At 38.7% G+C, this 19,511-nt stretch overlaps 1 protein-coding gene across 6 annotated transcripts in view; it reads left to right on the top strand.

Moving 5' to 3' along the window:
* The window catches only part of RMI1 (RecQ mediated genome instability 1), a 25,248-nt gene extending 5,737 nt beyond the window's left edge, over positions 1 to 19,511 (top strand). For 3 of the 6 annotated variants that reach the window (XM_063636942.1, XM_055272108.2, XM_055272109.2), the window contains exons 2-3: positions 15,153 to 15,241; positions 16,392 to 19,511. In XM_063636942.1, coding sequence (XP_063493012.1) covers positions 16,428 to 18,305 — 1,878 coding nt within the window. In that variant the 5' untranslated portion in view covers positions 15,153 to 15,241; positions 16,392 to 16,427 and the 3' untranslated portion in view covers positions 18,306 to 19,511. Of the gene's footprint in view, positions 1 to 2,814; positions 2,891 to 5,414; positions 5,506 to 5,621; positions 5,745 to 15,152; positions 15,242 to 16,391 lie in introns of all 6 variants that reach the window. The other 3 variants (XM_063636943.1, XM_063636944.1, XM_063636941.1) reach the window with 3 other exon arrangements.

The following is a 19,511-nucleotide window of genomic DNA, read 5'->3' as shown; positions in this document are numbered from 1 at the left end:
TGCCTAGTTATGATAACATTACTGTAAATTTATAGTATGTCAGCTTCAGAAGTTGAGGGTGGTACTTAGAGTTATTAATTAGTGCTGACACATTTAATGGAACAGTTTAGTTGTTGGGGTTCACTGAGCAGTGTTTTTCAGAATTCATCCCAACTCTTGGCTGAAAGGAGTTTTGCCACTTGCAGTGTTCAATAGCACATACAGCCGGGCGCGGTGGCTCACGCCTGTAATCCCAGCACTTTGGGAGGCCGAGGCGGGTGGATCACAAGGTCAGGAGATCGAGACCATCCTGGCTAACACGGGAAAACCCCGTCTGTACTAAAAATACAAAAAAATTAGCCGGGCGTGGTGGCAGGAGTCTGTAGTCCCAGCTACTTGGGAGGCTGAGGCAGAAGAATGGCGGGAACCTGGCAGGCTGAGTTTGCAGTGAGGCGAGATTGAACCACTGCACTCCAGCCTGGGCGACAGAGCAAGACTCCAAAAAAAACACCAACAAAACAATAGCATATACAAGGAAGAGCAAGTTTGGAATTAAAAAAAAGAATTCAAGAATAAACTGATACATAAGCCTTAGAATATCAGTCTGTAATATTCAAAAAATGTAAAAATTATTTTATGTGCTATGTTAGTAGAGTTATAGCAAAAGGAAAAGTAGTACTTAACCGCAGCACTATGTCGAAGCTATCACAAAGATAAATATAGTAGGTGTAGGTGATATTTTTAAGTTTTTATTTCATTTGATTTTGTAAATGAAACAATTTAGAATGCATTAGATGGGGTTATTTACGTGAGATCTGAGAAGTCTGTTCATTATAGTAGCAGCAAACCACTCGTATAGAATGGCCGTTTATATGTGGATTTTATACATAAGTGGGTTTTATAGATGAATTGAGGGACTGATTTTACTTCCTCTTTCCACTTAAGTTGACAGAAAAAGGTAAAAGAATGGAGATTAGCAGAATTTATGTTCTAGTTCTGGGTCTGCTGTTGGGTATGATATTTATGCCTTAATCTTCATGCCTCAGTTTCATCATTGTCAAAAATAGATGAGAATACTCTTTCTATCAAAAAATTACTGTTTTGAGGTTTAGATAACATTGTAGATGTAGAAGTACATTTTTTATTGATATCTTTAAAAAAATTTTAAGTCTTACAAAATAGCTTTTAATTTATTTTCAGCAGTCTTCATTTCTCTGTTTATACATCTGTACCTGCTGGGAAATATAGGATTAATATCTCTGAAATTCATTCTTGTTTATTTTCTGTCCAGCCTTGACCTTTTCAGTTCATAACCAATCAGTCTTTCTTCTTTTCTTACTGATTCATTTCTTTTGAAGTTTCAAAGTCAACTGAAAGTACACTTTGTCCTCATTTCAGTTTACTTAATCTAATGTCTCTCATCACATTTTTACAACACCTTTGAAAATTATACTAGGTCCATTTGCCAGCACTGTGTTATTTAAATTTTACTGGAGGAAATAGGCACCTTATTGAATTGGTGCAACTAAGAGCCATGGCTGGCTTCCTTCCCTCCCCTCCCCTCCCTTCCCCTTCCCTTCCCTTTCTGATGGAGTCTCACTCTGTCACCCAGGCTAGAGTGCAGTGGGACACTCTTGGCTCACTGCAACCTCTGCCTCCTGGATTCAAGCGATTTTCCGCCTCAGCCTCCTGAGTAGCTGGAATTACAAGCATGTGCCACCACGCCCAGCTAATTTTTGTATTTTTAGTAGAGATGGGGTTTCACCATGTTGACTCACACTCCTGACCTCAGATGATCCACCCGCCTCAGCCTCCCAAAGTGCTAGGATTACAGGCGTGAGCCACCGTGTCCGGCCTGCCTTCTTATTGTTTCTATTTTTATCACTTTTCTGCTCCTTTTGTGCCTTCTTTTAGATTGTTTTCTTTATTCTGTATTTTCCTCAGCTAGTTTGAAAGTTAGTTGTTACATTTCTATTCTTTTGGTGTTTACCTTCAGTTTTTTAATTGAAGTACAATTTACCTTCAGTAAAATTCATATTTTTTGGTGTATAGTTCTGAGTTTTGATAAACAGATAATGGTCATGTAACCACCAACCGCTACCACTATCGTCATGTTATAGAACAATTCCATCACCCCCAAAATTTTCTTTTGCCCCTTGTAGTCAACCTCTTTCCACATTTCCAGCCTTTGGCAACCACTGAACTGTTTTCCGTTTGTATAGTGTTGCATTTTTCCAGAATGTCATATAAATGGAATTATTCCTTTACTTACCATGCTGAATTTGACATTCATGCATATTATTCTTTGTGTCCATAATTTATTTTTATTATTAAATAGTATCCATTGTTTGGATATTATCACAGTTTGTTTATCCGTTGACCAAATGAAGAACATGTGGGTGGGTTTTTTTTTTGAGACAGAGTCTCAGTCTGTCACTCAGGCTGGAGTGCAGTAGTGCAAACATGGCTCACTGCAGCCTCAACCTCCTGGGCTCAAGTGATCCTCCTACCTCTGCCTCCTGGGTAGCTAGGACTACAGGCATGTGCCACCACACTCAGTTTTTTAATTTTTTGTGACAGATAGATAGAGATATTGCCCAGGCTGGTTTTGAACTCCAGGCCTCAAGTGACCCTCCCACCTCAGTTTCCCCAAGTGCTGAGATTACAGGTGTGTGCTACCACACCTGGCCACATACAGGATTTTAATGGATGTCAAAATTATTTACTCTCTTGAGTAAATACCTTGCAGTTGCATTGCTGGGTTGTATGGTAAGTGTATGTTTTGATTTCTAAGAAAATGCTAAACTGTTTTCCTTTTGTTTTGTTTTGAAACAGGGTCTTGCTCTATTGCCCAGGCTGGAGAGCAGAGGCATGGTCACATCTCACTGCAGCCTTGTCCTCCTAGGCTCAGGTGATCCTCCTCCCTCAGGCTTCTGAGTAGCTGGGACTACAGGCATGCACCACAATGTCTGGCTAATTTTTGCGTTTTTCATAGAGACAGAGTTTTGCTGTGTTGCTCAGGCAGGTATCGAACTCTCAGGCTCAAGCAGTCTGTCCTCCTCAGCCTCTCAAAGTGCTGGGATTAGAGGCATGAGCCACTGCACCTGGCCCAACTGTTTTCCTTTGTAGAAACCTGCCAAACTCTTTTCCACAGTGGCTGTGCCATTTTGCATTCTCACTAGCAATGAGAATTCTAGTACTTGGTATTGTCAGTTATTTTTTATTTTACATGTGTAGTGATATCACCTTTGATTTTAATTTTGCATTTCCCTAATGTCTAATAATATTGAACATGTTTTCCTGTGTTTATTTGCCATCTGCATATTTTCTTTGGCGAAGTTTCCATATCATTTTTCTTTTTGCCTTCCATTTGTTTTTTTGTTGAGACAGGGTCTTGCTCTGTTACCCAGGCTGAATGCAGTGGTGTGACCTTGGCTCACTGCAGCCTTGACCTCCCAGGCTCAAGTGATCCTCCCATCTCAACCTCCTGAGTAGTTGGGACCACAGGCACATGCCACCATGCCCGCCTAATTTTGTTTATATTTTTGTAGAGACAAGATCTCAGTATGTTGTCCAGGCTGGTCTTTAATTCCTGGGCTCAAGTGATCCTCCTGCCTTGGTCTCCCAAAGTGCCAGGCTTATAGGTGTGAGCCACTATGCCTGGACTGAAGTATCCTTTCAAATCTCTTTCTCATTTTGTGGATTAAATACTTAAATTTAAGACCTGAAACTGTGAAACTACTAGGCAAAAACAATGTGGAAATGCTTCAGGACATTGTTCTGGGCAAATATTTTTTTTTTTTTTGAGATGGAGTCTCGCTCTGTCGCCCAGGCTGGAGTGCAGTGGCGCAATCTCGGCTCACTGCAAGCTCTGCCTCCCGGGTTCAAGCCATTCTCCCGCCTCAGCCTCCCAGTAGCTGGGACCACAGGCGCCCACCACCATGCCCGGCTAATTTTTTGTATTTTTAGTAGAGACGGGGTTTCACTGTGTTAGCCAGGATTGTCTTGATCTCCTGACCTTGTGATCTGCCCGCCTCGGCCTCCCAAAGTGCTGGGATTACAGGCGTGAGCCACTGCGCCCGGCCTGTTCTGGGCAAATATTTTTTTTGGGTAAAAACTTAAAAGCACAGGCAATAAAAGCAAAAATAGACAGATGGAATTATATTAAGCTAAAAAGCTTCTGTACAGCAAAGGAAATAACCAACAGAGTAAAGAGACAACCTATTGAATCAGAGAAAACATTTGCAAAATATCCATCTGACAAGGGATTAATAACAAGAATTTATAAGGAGCTGAAACAGTAGCAAAAAGCCGAATAATCTGATTTTTAAAATGGGCAAATGATCTGAATAGACATTTCACAAAAGAAGATGTACAGGTGGCCAACAGGTACATGAAAAAATATTCGACATCATGAATCAGGGAAATGCAAATCAAAACCACAATGAGATATCATCTCACCCCAGTTAAAATGGCCATCAAAAAGACAAAAAAAAAAAGAAGCAAAAATAAAAAAGATTCTTGTGAGGATAGAAAGGGGAATGGTAGGAGAGTTTTATTGGGAATATAAATTAGTGTAGCCTCTGTAAAAAACAGTATAGAGGTTCCTCAAAAAAATAAAAATAGATCTGCCATATGATCCAGCAATTTCACTGCAGAGTATAAACTAAAAGAAAGGAAATCAGTGTATTGAAGAGATATCTGCATTCCAGTGTTTATTACAGTACTATTTACAGTTTCCAAGATATGGAAAAACCTGAATCCATCAGCAGACGAATGGATACAGAAAATGTGGTATATATACAATGGAATATTATTCAGCCATAAAAAAGAGTGATATCCTGTCATTTGTAGCAACATGAATGTAACTGGAGAACATTATGTTCAATGAAATAAGCCAAGCACGGACATATTGCATATTCTCACTCATGTGGGATCTAAAAAAAGTTGATCTCGGGAAGGTAGAGAGTAGAACAATGGTTACCAGAGGCTGGGAAGGGTAGGGGGGCAAAGGGTAGGAAGACAGATTGGTCAATGGGTGTAAAAATACAGTTAGAGGCCGGGCACAGTGGCTCATGCCTGTAATTCCAGCATGGGAGGCCAAGGTGGGCGGATCACGAGGTCAGGAGTTTGAGACCAGCCTGGCCAACATAGTGAAACCCTGTCTCTACTCAAAATACAAAAATTAGCCACGCGTGATGGTACGTGACTGTAGTCCCAGCTGCTTGGGAGGCTGAGACAGGAGAATCACTTGAAGTCAGAAGGCGGAGGTTGCCATGAGCCGAGATAGCGCCACTGCACTCCAGCCTGGGCAACAGAGCTAGAATGCTGTCTTAAAAAAAAAAAAAAAAAAAAATACAATTGGAATAAGTTCTAGTGTTTGATAGCACTGCATTGTGGCTATAGTTAACAATTTATTATTTCTTTCAAAATAGAAGGTTTGGAATGTTCTCAACAGAAAGAAATGATAAATGTGTGAAGTGATAGATATCCTAATTACCCTGATTTGATCATTACACACTATATGTATGTATCGGAATATCACATGTACTCCATATATATATACATTATTATGTATCAATAAAAAGTATTTTAGTCATTTTAATATTTGTTTTCTTTCTTCTTTTTTTTTTTTTTTTGAGATGGAGTTTTGCTCTTGTTGCCCAGGCTGGAGTGCAATGGTACGATCTTGGCTCACCACAACCCCCGCCTCCTGGGTTCAAGAAATTATCTTGCCTCAGCCTCCAGAGTAGCTGGGATTACAGGTGTGTCCCACCACGCCCAACTGATTTTGTATTTTTAGTAGAGACAGGGTTTCTCCATGTTGGTGAGGCTGGTCTCAAACTCCTGACCTCAGGTGATCCACCCGCCTCAGCCTCCCAAAGTGCTGGGAATATAGGCGTGAGCCACTGCGCCTGGACGATATTTGTTTTCTTACTGAATTTTAAAAATTCTTTGGATATTTAGGATCTTTCTCTTGTCAATTAGATGTTTCTTCTAGACTGATATGCATGTGTATGTGTCTTGTCTTTTTATATTCCTAACAGTGTCTTTCATAGAACAGACGTTTTAAATTTCTTTTATGCATCATGGATCATGCTTTTGATGTCATTTTTCTTTTTTTTTTTTTTAATTAATATTTTTTAGAGACAGGTTCTCACTTTGTGTTCAGGGTAGGGTGTAGTGGCACAAACATGGCTGACTACAGCCTCAACCTCCTGGGCTCAAGGAATCCTCCCATTTTATCTCCCAAGTTGCTGGGATATAAATGTATGTCACCACACCCCAGATTGTTTTAAAAATTTTTTGTAGAAATGGGGTCTTGCTATGTTGCCCTGGTTGCTCCTGAACTTCTATCCTCAAGTGATGCTCCCACCTTGGCCTCCCAAAGTGCTAGGATTATAGGCATGAGCCACCACATCCAACCTGGTGTCATTTTTCTAAGAAAACTTTTAGGAAACCAAGGTCACAAAGATTTTTTCTGCAAACTTTTCTGATACATATTTTGTAGTTTTAGTTTTTACACTTAGCTCTGTGATCCATTTTGAGTTAATTTTTATACATAGTTTGAGGTGTTGGTTGAAGCTCATAGTTTTTTTGCGTATGGATATCCAGTTGTTTCAGTGCCATGTGTTCAAATGACTATCCTGTTTTTGTTGAATTACTTCTACAACTTTGTGGAAAATCAATTGATCATATATATGTGTGTCTATTTGTAGACTGTCTTCCTATTTTCCAGTATGTTAATCCTTTTGTCAGCATCTCACTGTTGATTATTGTAGCTTTATATGAAGTCTTGATGTTAGATAGTGTGAATCCTCCAACTTTGTTTTTCTTTTTCAAAATTGTCTTGGCAATTCTAGTTCCTTTGCCTTTCCATATAAATTTTAGAATCAGCTTGTCATTTTTTATAAAAAGATTGCTGGGGATTTGAATGCAATTGCATTGAATCTATAGATGAATTTGGGGAGAACTAAAACCTTAACCAGATAAACTCTTCCAGTCCATGAACACATCCATATCTCTCCATTTGCTTAGGTTGTTTTTAATTTCTTTAATCTGTAATTTATAGTTTTCAGCATAGTGTTTGCCTTTTAGGTGCTATTATAAAATGTACTGTTTTGTCCATTGCTTGTACAGTTGGCAACCTTATTTGAAGGTTTAAAGACACCTCATTTAATATATATAATTGAATCATTAACATTGAACTTACACAGCCAACAGTGCTGTAACTCATGCCTGAATAAGCTTATCTAAAATACATATTTTCTCCACAAGACAGATCACAGCTTTCTTGTGCTTAGGTACAGTAGGAAGCACTTGAGCACTGTGCCAGGGAACCATTTTAAACATCAAAATTACTGGGAAAAAAAAAAGCGCAAAAACATGGCACTAAGTAGAACACTAAAAGGAGACTTGTTTATTGTATGAGACCTGAACCAAAAAGGCACAGTATCACTTTGACCTCAGCTGGGAACGTGCATGTTGGGTGACTCAGATTTTTCACTGCTCTGCACATGTTCATGAATGACCATGAGAGTGCAGTAAATATTGATTTTGGGATTACAAATAAATTTTAGTGAGTAGGCAAATAAGGAATCTGTGAATGAAGATCAACTATATAAAAGTAAAGTTGACTTTTGTGCTATATATTGGCCTTATATCTTGCTAACTCAGGTGATAGAGCTTTTTTGTAGATTCTTTGGCATTTTCTTCTTCAATATTCATGTCATTGGCAAATAGGGGTGCTTTTATTCCTTTTTTCTCTCTCCCATCTTTTTTTAAAATTGTAGTAAAAAGCACATCAAATAAATTTACCTACTGGTCTGATTGCAGTGATGTTTACAACTAATTGATCACAACCAATTATAGATTTCTTTATTCCTTCTCCATTTCCACTGCTTGAGTAGCCTAAAAAAAAAAATTACCCTCTTAACAAATTTTAAATACATTTTATGGCATTGTTAATTTTGTGCATGTTGTTGTGCAACAGTTATCTAGAACTTTTTCACCTTGATTACTGAAACTACCCATTTAGTGACAGCTCCCCATTTCTCCCTCCCCACAACACTTGACAACCACCATTCTACTTTCCATTTCTATGTGCTTGATTATATTAGGTACCTCATGTAAGTGGAATCATGCAGTATTTGTCCTTTTGTGATTGGCTTATTTTACTTAGCATAATGTCCTCAAGGTTAATTTATGTTGTGGCATATGATAGGATTTACTTCTTTTATAATACTAAACATTCCATGGTATGTATATGTTATGTTTTCTGTATCCTTCTATCTGGACATTTCGGTTGTTTCTATATCCTTAATGCGAGCTATGCTGCAACAAACGTGGATTGTGAGGTATCTCTTCAAGATCCTGTTTTCAGTTAATTTGGATATACACCTAGAAGTGGGATAATGTGGTAGTTCTAGTTTTAATTTTTTGAGGAAGCTCTATACTGTTTTCCATAGTAGCTTCACCATCTTACAATCATATTAACAGTGCACAGGGGTTTCAGTTTTCCCACATCCTCTCCAATACTTGTTATTTTCTGTTTTTTTGATATTGGCAATTCTAATGGGTATGAAGATGAGATCTCATTGTGGTTATGATTTGTATTTCTTTTATGATTAGTGATGTTGAGCATCTTTTCATCTGCTTGTTGACCATTGTATATCTTTTAATTATTATTATTATTATTTTTAAGATAGGGTCTTGGTTTGTCACCCAGACTGGAGTACAGTCACACACTTATGGCTTGCTGCAGCCTTGACCTCAAGCAGTCCTCTCACCTCAGCCTTGTGAGTAGCTGGGACTACAGGCGTGTGCCACCATGCCTGGCTAATTTTTGTATTTTTTTGTAGAGATGGGGTTTTGCCATGTTGTCCAGGCTGGTCTTGAACTCTTAGGCTCAAGTGATCCACCTGCCTCCGCCTCCCAAAGTGCTGGGATTACAAGTGTGAGCCACTGTTACCAGCTCATTGTATATCTTTGGAGAAATGTCTATTCAAGCTCTTTGCCCATTTTCAAATTGGATTATTTTTTGTTGTTAATTATGAAGTTGAGAAGTTCTTTACGTATTTTGGGTAATAACCCCTTATCTGATACGTGGTTTGCAAATATTTTCCCCCATTCCATAGATTGTCTTTTAACTCTGTTGATTGTGTCCTTTGGTGCACAGAAGTTTTTCAGTTTGATGTAGTCCCATTTGTCTATTTTTGCTTTTGTTACCTGTACTTTTGGTGTCATATCCAAGAAATCATAGCCCATTTCAATGTCATGAAGCTTTTTCCCTATGTTTGCTTCTAGAAATTTTATAGTTTCAGGTGCTACCTTTAGACCTGTAATCCATTTTGAGTTAATTTTTGTATATGGTGTGCGATAAGGTCCATCTTTAATCTTTTACATGGGCGTGTCCAGTTTTCTCAACACCATTTGCTGAAGAGAGTATCGTTTTTCCATTGTGGAGTCTTGGCACCATTGTCAAAGATTATTTGACCAGCTACTTCTTGGGATCAAGTGATCCTCCCACCTCAGCCTCCCAAGTAGCTGGGACCACCAGAAGGTGACATCACACCTGGCTGATTTTTGTATGTTTTGTAGAGATGGGGTTTTGTCATGTTGCCCAAGCTGGTCTTGAACTCCTGAGCTCAAGCGTTCTGCCCATCTCGGCCTCCCAAGTGTTGTGATTACAGGCATGAAACACCACGTCTAGCTCCCACATTTTTGTTATCTTATATTTTACATCCAGCTTGTTAGGTCTTCTGATACTTTTCTTTATCCTTAATGTTTTGTATTTTGCCATGTTACTGTGTATAAGTGTAGATTAAAAAAAGTACTGATTAGCAGTAGAGAGTTTTTTCAACCTAGAAAATAATATCTTAGGCTGGGCGCGGTGGCTCACGCTTGTAATCCCAGCACTTTGGGAGGCCGAGGCGGGTGGATCACGAGGTCAGGAGATCGAGACCACGGTGAAACCCCATCTCTACTAAAAATACAAAAAATTAGCCGGGCGTGGTGGCGGGCGCCTGTAGTCCCAGCTACTTGGAGAGGCTAAGGCAGGAGAATGGCGTGAACCCGGGAGGCGGAGCTTGCAGTGAGCCGAGATCGCGCCACTGCACTCCAGCCTGGGCGACAGAGCGAGACTCCGTTTCAAAAAAAAAAAAAAAAAAAAAATCTTGGAAAAATTTCAACCATTATTTATTTATTTATTTTGAGATGAAGTCTCACTCTATCACCCAGGCTGGAGTGCAGTGGCGAGATCTCGGCTCACCACAACCTCCACCTCCCAGATTCAAGCCATTCTCCTGCCTCAGCCTCCCGAGTAGCAGGGATTACAGGTGCGTGCAACCTTGCCCAGCTGATTTTTGTATTTTGAGTAGAGATGGGGTTTCACCATTGTTGGCCAGGGTGGTCTTGAACTCCTGACCTTGTGATCCACCTGCCTTGGCCTCCCAAAATGCTGGCATTACAGGCATGAGCCACTGCCCCCGGCCTCAACCATTATTTTTTAAAAAACATTTCCTTCACCTTTTCTATTTTTTCTTTCTGAAATTGCAATTATTTCACTGTTGGAACCTATATTCCCTACTTCTTAGTTCTTTTTTCCTCATTGTGTAATATCTTTTTTTTTTTTTTTTTTTTTTTTTATTGAGACGGAGTCTCACTCTGTTGTGCAGGGTAGAGTGCAATAGCATGATCGCAGATCACTGCAACCTCTGCCTCCCAGGTTCAAGCAATTCTCCTGTCTCAGCCTCCCAAGCAGCTGGGACTACAGGCACATGCCACCACACCCGGCTAATTTCTGTATTTTTAGTAGAGACGGGGTTTCACCGTATTGGTCAGGCTCTTCTTGAACTCCTGACCTCAGGTGATCCACTCACCTCAGCCTCCCAGAGTGCTGGGATTACAGGCATGAGCCACCGCGCCCAGCATGTAATATCTTAATCTTTCTTTATACTGTGTTCTAGGTAATTTCTAATGCATAAGTTATCTCCTCATTTGTTGTTAGCTGGATGTTTATCTCATCTATTGATTTTAATTTTAGAGACCATTTTCTGTTTCCAAGATTTGCAGTAGATTCTTTTTATAAATGCCTGTGATCATTTAATTATCTTCTTTTCTTCTTTTAGGATGTTAGTCCCACTTAAGTATATTTAGTATGCTCAAAGAGATAAAAAAAAAATTAAGATTCTTCATTTAAAAAACTGTCTTCAGGTGTAAATTCTATTTGCTCTGTCTGCTGATTGGTAGTAATTTTCCTAAAGTATATTATAATTTTGGTTTGCAGGCTCACGTTGGATTGTTTTTTTCCTGTGTGTGTTTTACCCTTTTTGTGTGGCTTTGGAGTTTACTCCACCTGTCCCTCTGGCTGACATAGCTCTAGGTCAGCTGTTTCATTAGGAATTTGGGTTTTTACTTTGTGAATAGCCCAGTTCTGGACCACACTACGTGTGTTATATGTGTTATGCAGGCCCAGTGTCTATTCTCAGGGCAACTCTGTTCCCGCCACATGTAGGTGTTGGGTGGAACTTTTTTTGGCTCAGTTCCAGCAAGGAGTCTGTTTCTGGTCTTCTGTCCCATCCATGGCATGCTGGATTTCTGGAGCTTTGTATCTTTAGCTACACTGTTTTTAGCTAAGTGCCCTTTTCCTGGGGGCTGCATGGCTTTAGTGCCCACTTAACCACTCTTAAGTTTGTCATCTGTTCCTGACCCATGAAGATCTTACTCTTGTTATTGAGTGTAGCCAAATATTTAAAGTTTTGTCTAGTTTCTTGTATATCCATCTAGAGGTACTTTATGTTTATTAAGTAATAATGTGCTTATTTTCCTTTGTTTTGTATACAAAAGTTAGCATACTATATATCCTATTATATTAGTTCATTCTCGTTCTGCTGTAAAGAAATACCTAAGACTGGATAATTTATAAAGAAAAGAGGTTTAAATTGGCTCATGGTTCTGCAGGCTGTACAGGAAGCAGGCTGGGGAGGCCTCAGGAAACTTAAAATCATGGCGAAAGTGAAGGCAAAGCAGGTGCATCTTATGTGGCCAGAGCAGGGGGAGGGCAGAAAGGGAGAAGGTGCCACACACTTTTTTTTTTTAATCAGGCATTTATAAACAAGAAAGCATACATTAATTACATAAAAATAGTTTTTGAATAACAGAGTAAGCATCATATTTTCATTAGCAACAACATAGGACATGGGGCGGGATGCAGGGTTCTGGGTGGTTTTAAAGATAGAGGTGGATTCCCCCACCTCCTTTTTTTTTTGCAGGGCTCTGGGTGGTTTTAAAGGTAGAGGTGGGTCCCCTCCCCCGCCTTTTTTTTTTGAGATAGAGTTTCGCTCTTGTTGCCTAGGCTGGAGTGCAATGGCGCAATCTCAGCTCACCACAACCTCTGCCTCCCAAGTTCAGGCAATTCTCCTGCCTCAGCCTCCTGAGTAGCTGGGATTACAGGCATGCGCCACCACGCCCGGCTAATTTTGTATTTTTAGTAGAGATGCGGTTTCTCCATGTTGGTCAGGCTGGTCTTAGTGGTCTCGAACTCCCGACCTCAGGTGATCCGTCCACCTTGGCCTCCCAAAGTGCTGGGATTACAGGTGTGAGCTACTGTGCCTGGCCCTTTTTTTCCCTTAATTGAAAAAAAAAAAAAAAAAAAAAAATTATTTGTTACTCCTGACTTAAAGCAAGAACAAATGCCTCCCTGGACCCTGGTGGGCTATGTAACAGGGCGGGTCAGAGAGGAGTGAGGAGGGCTCCGCACCCACTGGGAGGAGGGTGTCACATGGAAAACTGGCATAGGGGCTTCTTCTCCTCATCTGTGCCACACACATTTTTAAACAACCAGGTCTCAGGAGCACTTACTATCGTGAGAGCAGCACTGAGGGGGAAATCCATCCCCATGATTCAGTCACCTCCTACCAGGTCTTACCTCCAACACTGGGGATTTGGGTGGGGCCACAGACCCAAACCGTATCACCTATACTTTGCTTTTCTTAATAAGATAGGGAGTATTTTTTTTTTTTTTCCAAAAGACAAAGTCTTACTCTGTCGCCCAGGTGGAGTACAGTGGTACAGTCATAGCTCACTGTAGCTTTGACCTCTGGGCTCAAGCAATCCTCCCACCTCAGTCTCCCTAGTAGCTGGGACTACAGGCATGCACCACCATGCTCAGCTAATTAAAAAAAAAATTTAAAGATGGGATCTTGCTTTGTTGCCCAGGCTGGTGTTGAACTCCTGGACTCAAGTGATCCTCCCACCTTGGCCTCCCAGAGTGCTGGGTTTACAGGCGTGATCTACCATGCCCAGCCAAGATAGGAAGTATTTCCATTTGGTAAATCAGAGAGCTGGCATGGAGATTTGGTTTCTTTGTTAAGGCGACCTGCTGATTTGACCTGCATAGTTTATCTTCATCACAAGTAAAGACTTTTCATACTTTTGAATTTTTACATTGTTTTTTACATATAGTTTAAAAAATGTTTATACTCTCATTTTCTTTAATATAAAGATTAATCAGTTCTATAATTATGACCTTAACTTCCCCATGTCCTTTAAATTCTAATCATCCATTAAATTAAATTAATAATGTACCCACTGTTTATAGGTTCCTGAGAACTATATGCTTCTATGTCTTCTTTTATGGGATATTTAAAAATTTTTAATGGTAGCAAGCACTTACATACATTTACTATGTGCTAGGACAGAAGTACAGAACAAAAGAGGAGAAATTGTTTAGAGGCAGTGATAAGGAATCCATATCACTGAGAAATGTGAAAAGATGTTCAACTGCTAGCATTAGAATCAGCAATAAACTGAAGTTTTAGTTCCTTCCATTTCTCAGGCATGTGCTGCATTTCTTTCAGCTGTTTTTGGGGATGCAATGTAAAATAGTTTTGTTATAGCAGTAGCTTAAGGTGAGCTGTATTAGCATTTTCAGGGTTTAAACCCCTAAAATCTCAGGTAGGTATATATTATTTTCTTGAGAACCTACAAAAAAGTCTCATTTCAGTAATTTCAGAGCAGTGTAGGACTTATCCAATGTAGGAATTGGTCATTCAGTCTAAAATAATGGCTGGGCGCAATTGCTCACACCTGTAATCCCAGGACTTTGGAAGGCTGAGGTGGGCAGATCACTTGAGGTCAGGAATTTGAGACCAGCCTGGTCAACATGGCAAAACCCTGTCTCTACTAAAAATACAAAAATTAGGCAGGTGTGGTGGCGCACGCCTGTAGTCCCAGCTACTGGGGATGCTGAGGCAGGAGAATCGATTGAACCTGGGAGGCAGAGGTTGCAGTGAGCCGAGATTGCACCACTACAGTCCACCCTGGGCGACAGAGCAAGACTGTCTCAAAAAAGTAAAATAAAATAACAGTAAGTATAGTTTTTGAGTGGCTGCTTTTTGTCAGTTGCTATAGTAGGCACTGTAAGTCTAATAATAGTATACATTTACTGAGTTCTCGCTATGTGCCAGGTGCTGCTTTTTTCATATTAATCTAATCTTCATAATAAGCCTGAGGAAAATCCTGTTATTCTTGTTTTACAAATCAGATAAGGATAAGTAGGATATCGTGAAGTTGAGTAACTTGTTTAGAGTCGGAGTTTTTAAGTAAGAGTTTATAAGTCTAGCACCATGGCCGGGCGCGGTGGCTCACGCTTGTAATCCCAGCACTTTGGGAGGCCGAGGCGGGCGGATCACGAGGTCAGGAGATCGAGACCACGGTGAAACCCCGTCTCTACTAAAAATACAAAAAAATTAGCCGGGCGTGGTGGCGGGCGCCTGTAGTCCCAGCTACTCGGAGAGGCTGAGGCAGGAGAATGGCGTGAACCCAGGAGGCGGAGCTTGCAGTGAGCCGAGATTGTGCCACTGCACTCCAGCCTGGGCAACAGAGTGAGACTCCGTCTCAAAAAAAAAAAAAAAAAAAAAAAAAGTCTAGCACCAGAGATGTACTCTTAACATCAAATACTATACCTCCTATCTTCTTTAATTTTCACAGTAAGCCTATGAGGTAAGTATATAGAAAAGGAAACAGGCTTAGAGAGAATGTGTAACTTTCTTATGGTCGCTTGTTTCTGATCCCCATGAACCATACCGTCAAACTTTTGCACTTAAGAAAATAGTCCAGTCTTTCTACAACTTCATCTTATAACTCTTACTGCTTTTTGTCTTATCTCCCAGGGCCATTTCTGAGCAGTGGAGGTTTCAAGTAATCCACTAACAACCAGTTCCAAATTCTGTCATCAAATCCTGTGCTGCTGTTCCTCGTGGTAAGTTTTCTTATGTACATAGTAAAACTTTAATATATTTTTCTTCGTAAATATCTTAATCTGTAGAAGGAACAAAGTATACTTTTGTGAACCCATGATTGATTGGGCTTTATTGTTTTGCTACTGCTTTGTCATACTGAGAAAATCAGAAGTTAAATATTTATATATTTGCTTGGCCAGACTTTTGAAAATATTTAGCCCAACAAATAAGATGCTTTACATCTGTCAGCTCAGAGTCTGCTGTTATTTGTTATAATTTTATCTTTAGACCGCATATTCAAGTACTAAATGGACAGACACAGTGGTATGTTTTAATAGAGTTAAATTAGAACTATTGTACATACATAAAGAACATTAGTGAACATTGTTTCTTAACTAAATTTTAAATTAGAATGTGATTATTAGATCAATTATAATATATTATACAGTAGTCTCCCTTTCTCCGTGGTTTTGCTTTCCATGGTTTCAGTTATCTGCAGTCAACCAAGATCTGAAAATATTTAGCAGAAAATTCCAGAAATAATTCATAAGTTTTAAATTTAGTGCTGTTCCGAATAGTGTAATGAAATCATACCCTGGACTTGAATCATCCCTTCGTCCAGCATATCTATGCTGTTTACACTACCCACCCTTTAGTCACTTAGTAGCTGGTTGGTTATCGGATTTAAAAAAAATAGTATATATTAAGTTTGATAATATTTAGAGTTTCAGACATCCACTGGGGGTATCGGAGCATATTCCACATAGATAAGGGAGGCTACTGTAACTACTGTTTACTGAGTATCCTTTATAGGTCTGACATTATGCTTTACAAATATAATTCATGTGATCCTGTTAACAATCCTATAAGATAAATGGTAGTGTTGACATTTTATAGATGAAAAAACTGGTTACAGAAGTTGATAATTTTATAGTAGGTCACATAGCTTGTAACTTGACAGAGCCAGCTTTCAAACCTAGGTATAGCTGTCTCAAACCTTTTGATTTTCTCATTATACCATCTGATGATGTGTAGTGTTTCAATTTCGACCATGTAAGATGCTGAAGAGTGAAAAATCTAAAGGGTGTGCCTGTCTGTGCATTGTAGAGAATTACAGAAGCTATATTCAAATATACTGAATTATCTAATTTTTTTGTTTTTTGTTTTCAGGTAATAGATGCATATTATTTCTTTTATTTAAAAGAAATGAATGTGACTAGTATTGCATTAAGAGCTGAAACCTGGCTTTTAGCTACATGGCATGTTAAAGTACCTCCGATGTGGCTGGAAGCTTGTATTAACTGGATTCAAGAAGAAAATAATAATGTTAACTTGAGTCAGGCCCAAATGAATAAACAAGTGTTTGAGCAGTGGCTCCTTACTGATCTGAGGGATTTGGAGCATCCTCTTTTACCTGATGGCATTTTAGAAATTCCAAAAGGAGAATTAAATGGATTTTATGCTCTGCAGATTAATTCCTTGGTTGATGTAAGTCAGCCTGCGTACTCCCAGATACAGAAGTTGAGAGGAAAGAATACAACAAATGATCTAGTTACAGCTGAAACACAAGTAACCCCAAAACCTTGGGAAGCAAAGCCTTCACGAATGTTGATGCTGCAGCTAACTGATGGAATTGTACAAATACAGGGAATGGAATATCAGCCTATTCCAATTCTTCATGGTGATCTTCCTCCAGGTACAAAAATTTTGATTTATGGAAATATATCTTTCCGTCTTGGTGTTCTCTTATTGAAACCAGAAAATGTGAAAGTGTTAGGAGGTGAAGTAGATGCTCTTTTAGAAGAATATGCCCAAGAAAAAGTACTTGCAAGATTAATAAGGGAACCTGATCCTGTAGTTTCAGTCATACCAAACAATTCTAACGAAAACATTCCCAGAGTTACAGATGTTCTAGATCCTGCATTAGGTCCTTCTGATGAAGAACTCTTGGCAAGTCTTGATGAAAATGATGAGCTTACAGCAAATAATGACACTTCTTCAGAAAGATGTTTCACCACAGGTAGTTCCTCAAATACCATTCCCACAAGACAGTCAAGTTTTGAGCCAGAATTTGTTATTTCTCCAAGACTAAAAGAGGAACCATCAAACCTATCTGTGCATGTCATGGATGGGGAATTAGATGACTTTTCATTGGAGGAGGCCTTGCTTTTGGAAGAAACTGTCCAGAAAGAACAGATGGAAACTAAAGAATTGCAACCATTGACTTTTAACAGAAATGCCGATCGAAGTATAGAGAGATTTTCACATAATCCTAATACTACGAATAATTTTTCTTTGACTTGCAAAAATGGAAACAATAATTGGAGTGAAAAAAATATATCTGAAGAAATGACTAATGAAGACAAATCATTTGGTTGTCCTTCTGGTAGAGACCAAAACAGGAGTATTTTTTCAGTTCATTGTAATGTACCCTTAGCCCATGATTTTACAAATAAAGAAAAGAACTTAGAGACAGATAATAAAATGAAACAAACCAGCAGTTCAGATGGACATTCCTTAAATAATAAAATATTAAATAGAGAGGTGGTCAACTATGTACAGAAGAGGGGTTCACAAATTTCTAATGAAAATGATCGTAATTTACAGAGTTGTTCTTTAAGATCATCAGAGAATAGCATTAATCTTTCTATTGCCATGGATTTGTATTCTCCACCCTTTATCTATTTGTCTGTTCTAATGGCCAGCAAACCAAAGGAAGTTACAACAGTGAAAGTGAAAGCATTTATTGTAACCTTAACTGGAAATCTCTCAAGTTCTGGTGGCATTTGGAGTATAACTGCAAAGGTGTCTGACGGTACTGCATATCTAGATGTAGACTTTGTGGATGAAATACTTACTAGCTTGATAGGGTTCTCAGTACCAGAAATGAAACAGTCAAAAAAGGATCCTCTTCAATACCAAAAGTTCCTGGAAGGGTTGCAGAAATGTCAGAGAGATCTAATAGATTTGTGCTGTCTAATGACTATTTCATTTAATCCTTCCTTGTCTAAAGCAATGGTACTGGCATTACAAGATGTTAATATGGAACACCTTGAGAATCTAAAGAAGCGGTTAAATAAATAATTAAACTAAAATAGTGTTAGGAACAATTAAAAACAACAAGGAAATATTTAGAATTTGTTCACAATTTTACTTATGAGACTTTGTGTAAAAAGGAAAAATGAAATTTCATAGCTTATTTCAGTTTAATTTTAAAGTGTTTAATCATGTTTGTTATATGTGGAGCTTTTGAAAATAATCTTTTTTTTTTTTTTTTTTTTTTAAAGTCAGGGTCTTGCTCTGTTGCCCAGGCTAGAGTGCAGTGGCATGATCATAGGTTATTGCATCAACCTCTTGAGCTCAAGCGATCCTCGTGCCTTAGCCTCTTGAGTTGCTGGGACTATAGGCATGTACCACCATGCCCAGCTAATTTATTATTACTATTATTATTTTGTAGGGACAGAGTTTTGCTATGTTGCCCAGATTGGTCTCAAACTCCTGGCCTCTCAATCCTGCTGTCTTGGCCTCCAAAATTTAATTTTTTTAAAAGTAACTGTCAGATAGAGGAATATGGTGACCCACTATTGTTGAGAAATTTGTTTTCCACTTGTCATGTCACATAAGATGATTGCTAAAATATTGTACTGGTGTTCAGTGGTGAGTTGTTGAAAGTTAATAATTATAAATAGGTAATTTCCTTCTAATATGTTGGTACTGTCTATGGCCATACCACCCTGAACATGCCTGAGCTTGTCGTAATATGTTGAGTACCCAAAAGATTTGTTTATATTGTTAATCTTAGGGAAAAAAAATTAAAATCCAGTAGATCAGAACATCAGGCTTTCAGATGCAAATTGATTTACTGGTTTTTATTTTGCTGATTATAATATTTGGTATATTTAAGGTAATCTAGTTAACTAGATGCTATTTCATAGATTATATCGAATGATTTAAAACTTTATTTTCAAGGATAGTTTATTTTAAATGGCATATTGAAAACATCATTATTAAGATCCAGTAGGCAGGACATTTATTGGATTAAAATGAGGCATTTATCTATGTCTTTAGGTGTCATTGTTCCCTTTCTGAATTAGCTGTACATATAAGCCTTCCTTTGGTTTTAAGTACTGATTTTTTTTTTAAAAAAAAGAGGGACTGTTTACCATTCTTCCACTGTGCTGTTATAAAGTTTCATTTGAAAGGTAATGTTGTTTTTATTAATCTTTTTTCTTAAAATGATTTAAAGTGCTTTGAATTTTAAAACATTAAAGAAATCCTTAAATAACAAAA

This window comes from Symphalangus syndactylus, chromosome 3 (assembly GCF_028878055.3).
Source record: "Symphalangus syndactylus isolate Jambi chromosome 3, NHGRI_mSymSyn1-v2.1_pri, whole genome shotgun sequence".
Lineage (NCBI taxonomy): Eukaryota > Metazoa > Chordata > Mammalia > Primates > Hylobatidae > Symphalangus > Symphalangus syndactylus.
The sequence above is the reverse complement of the archived record's forward strand: the minus strand, read 5'-3'. Positions and strand labels throughout refer to the sequence as shown.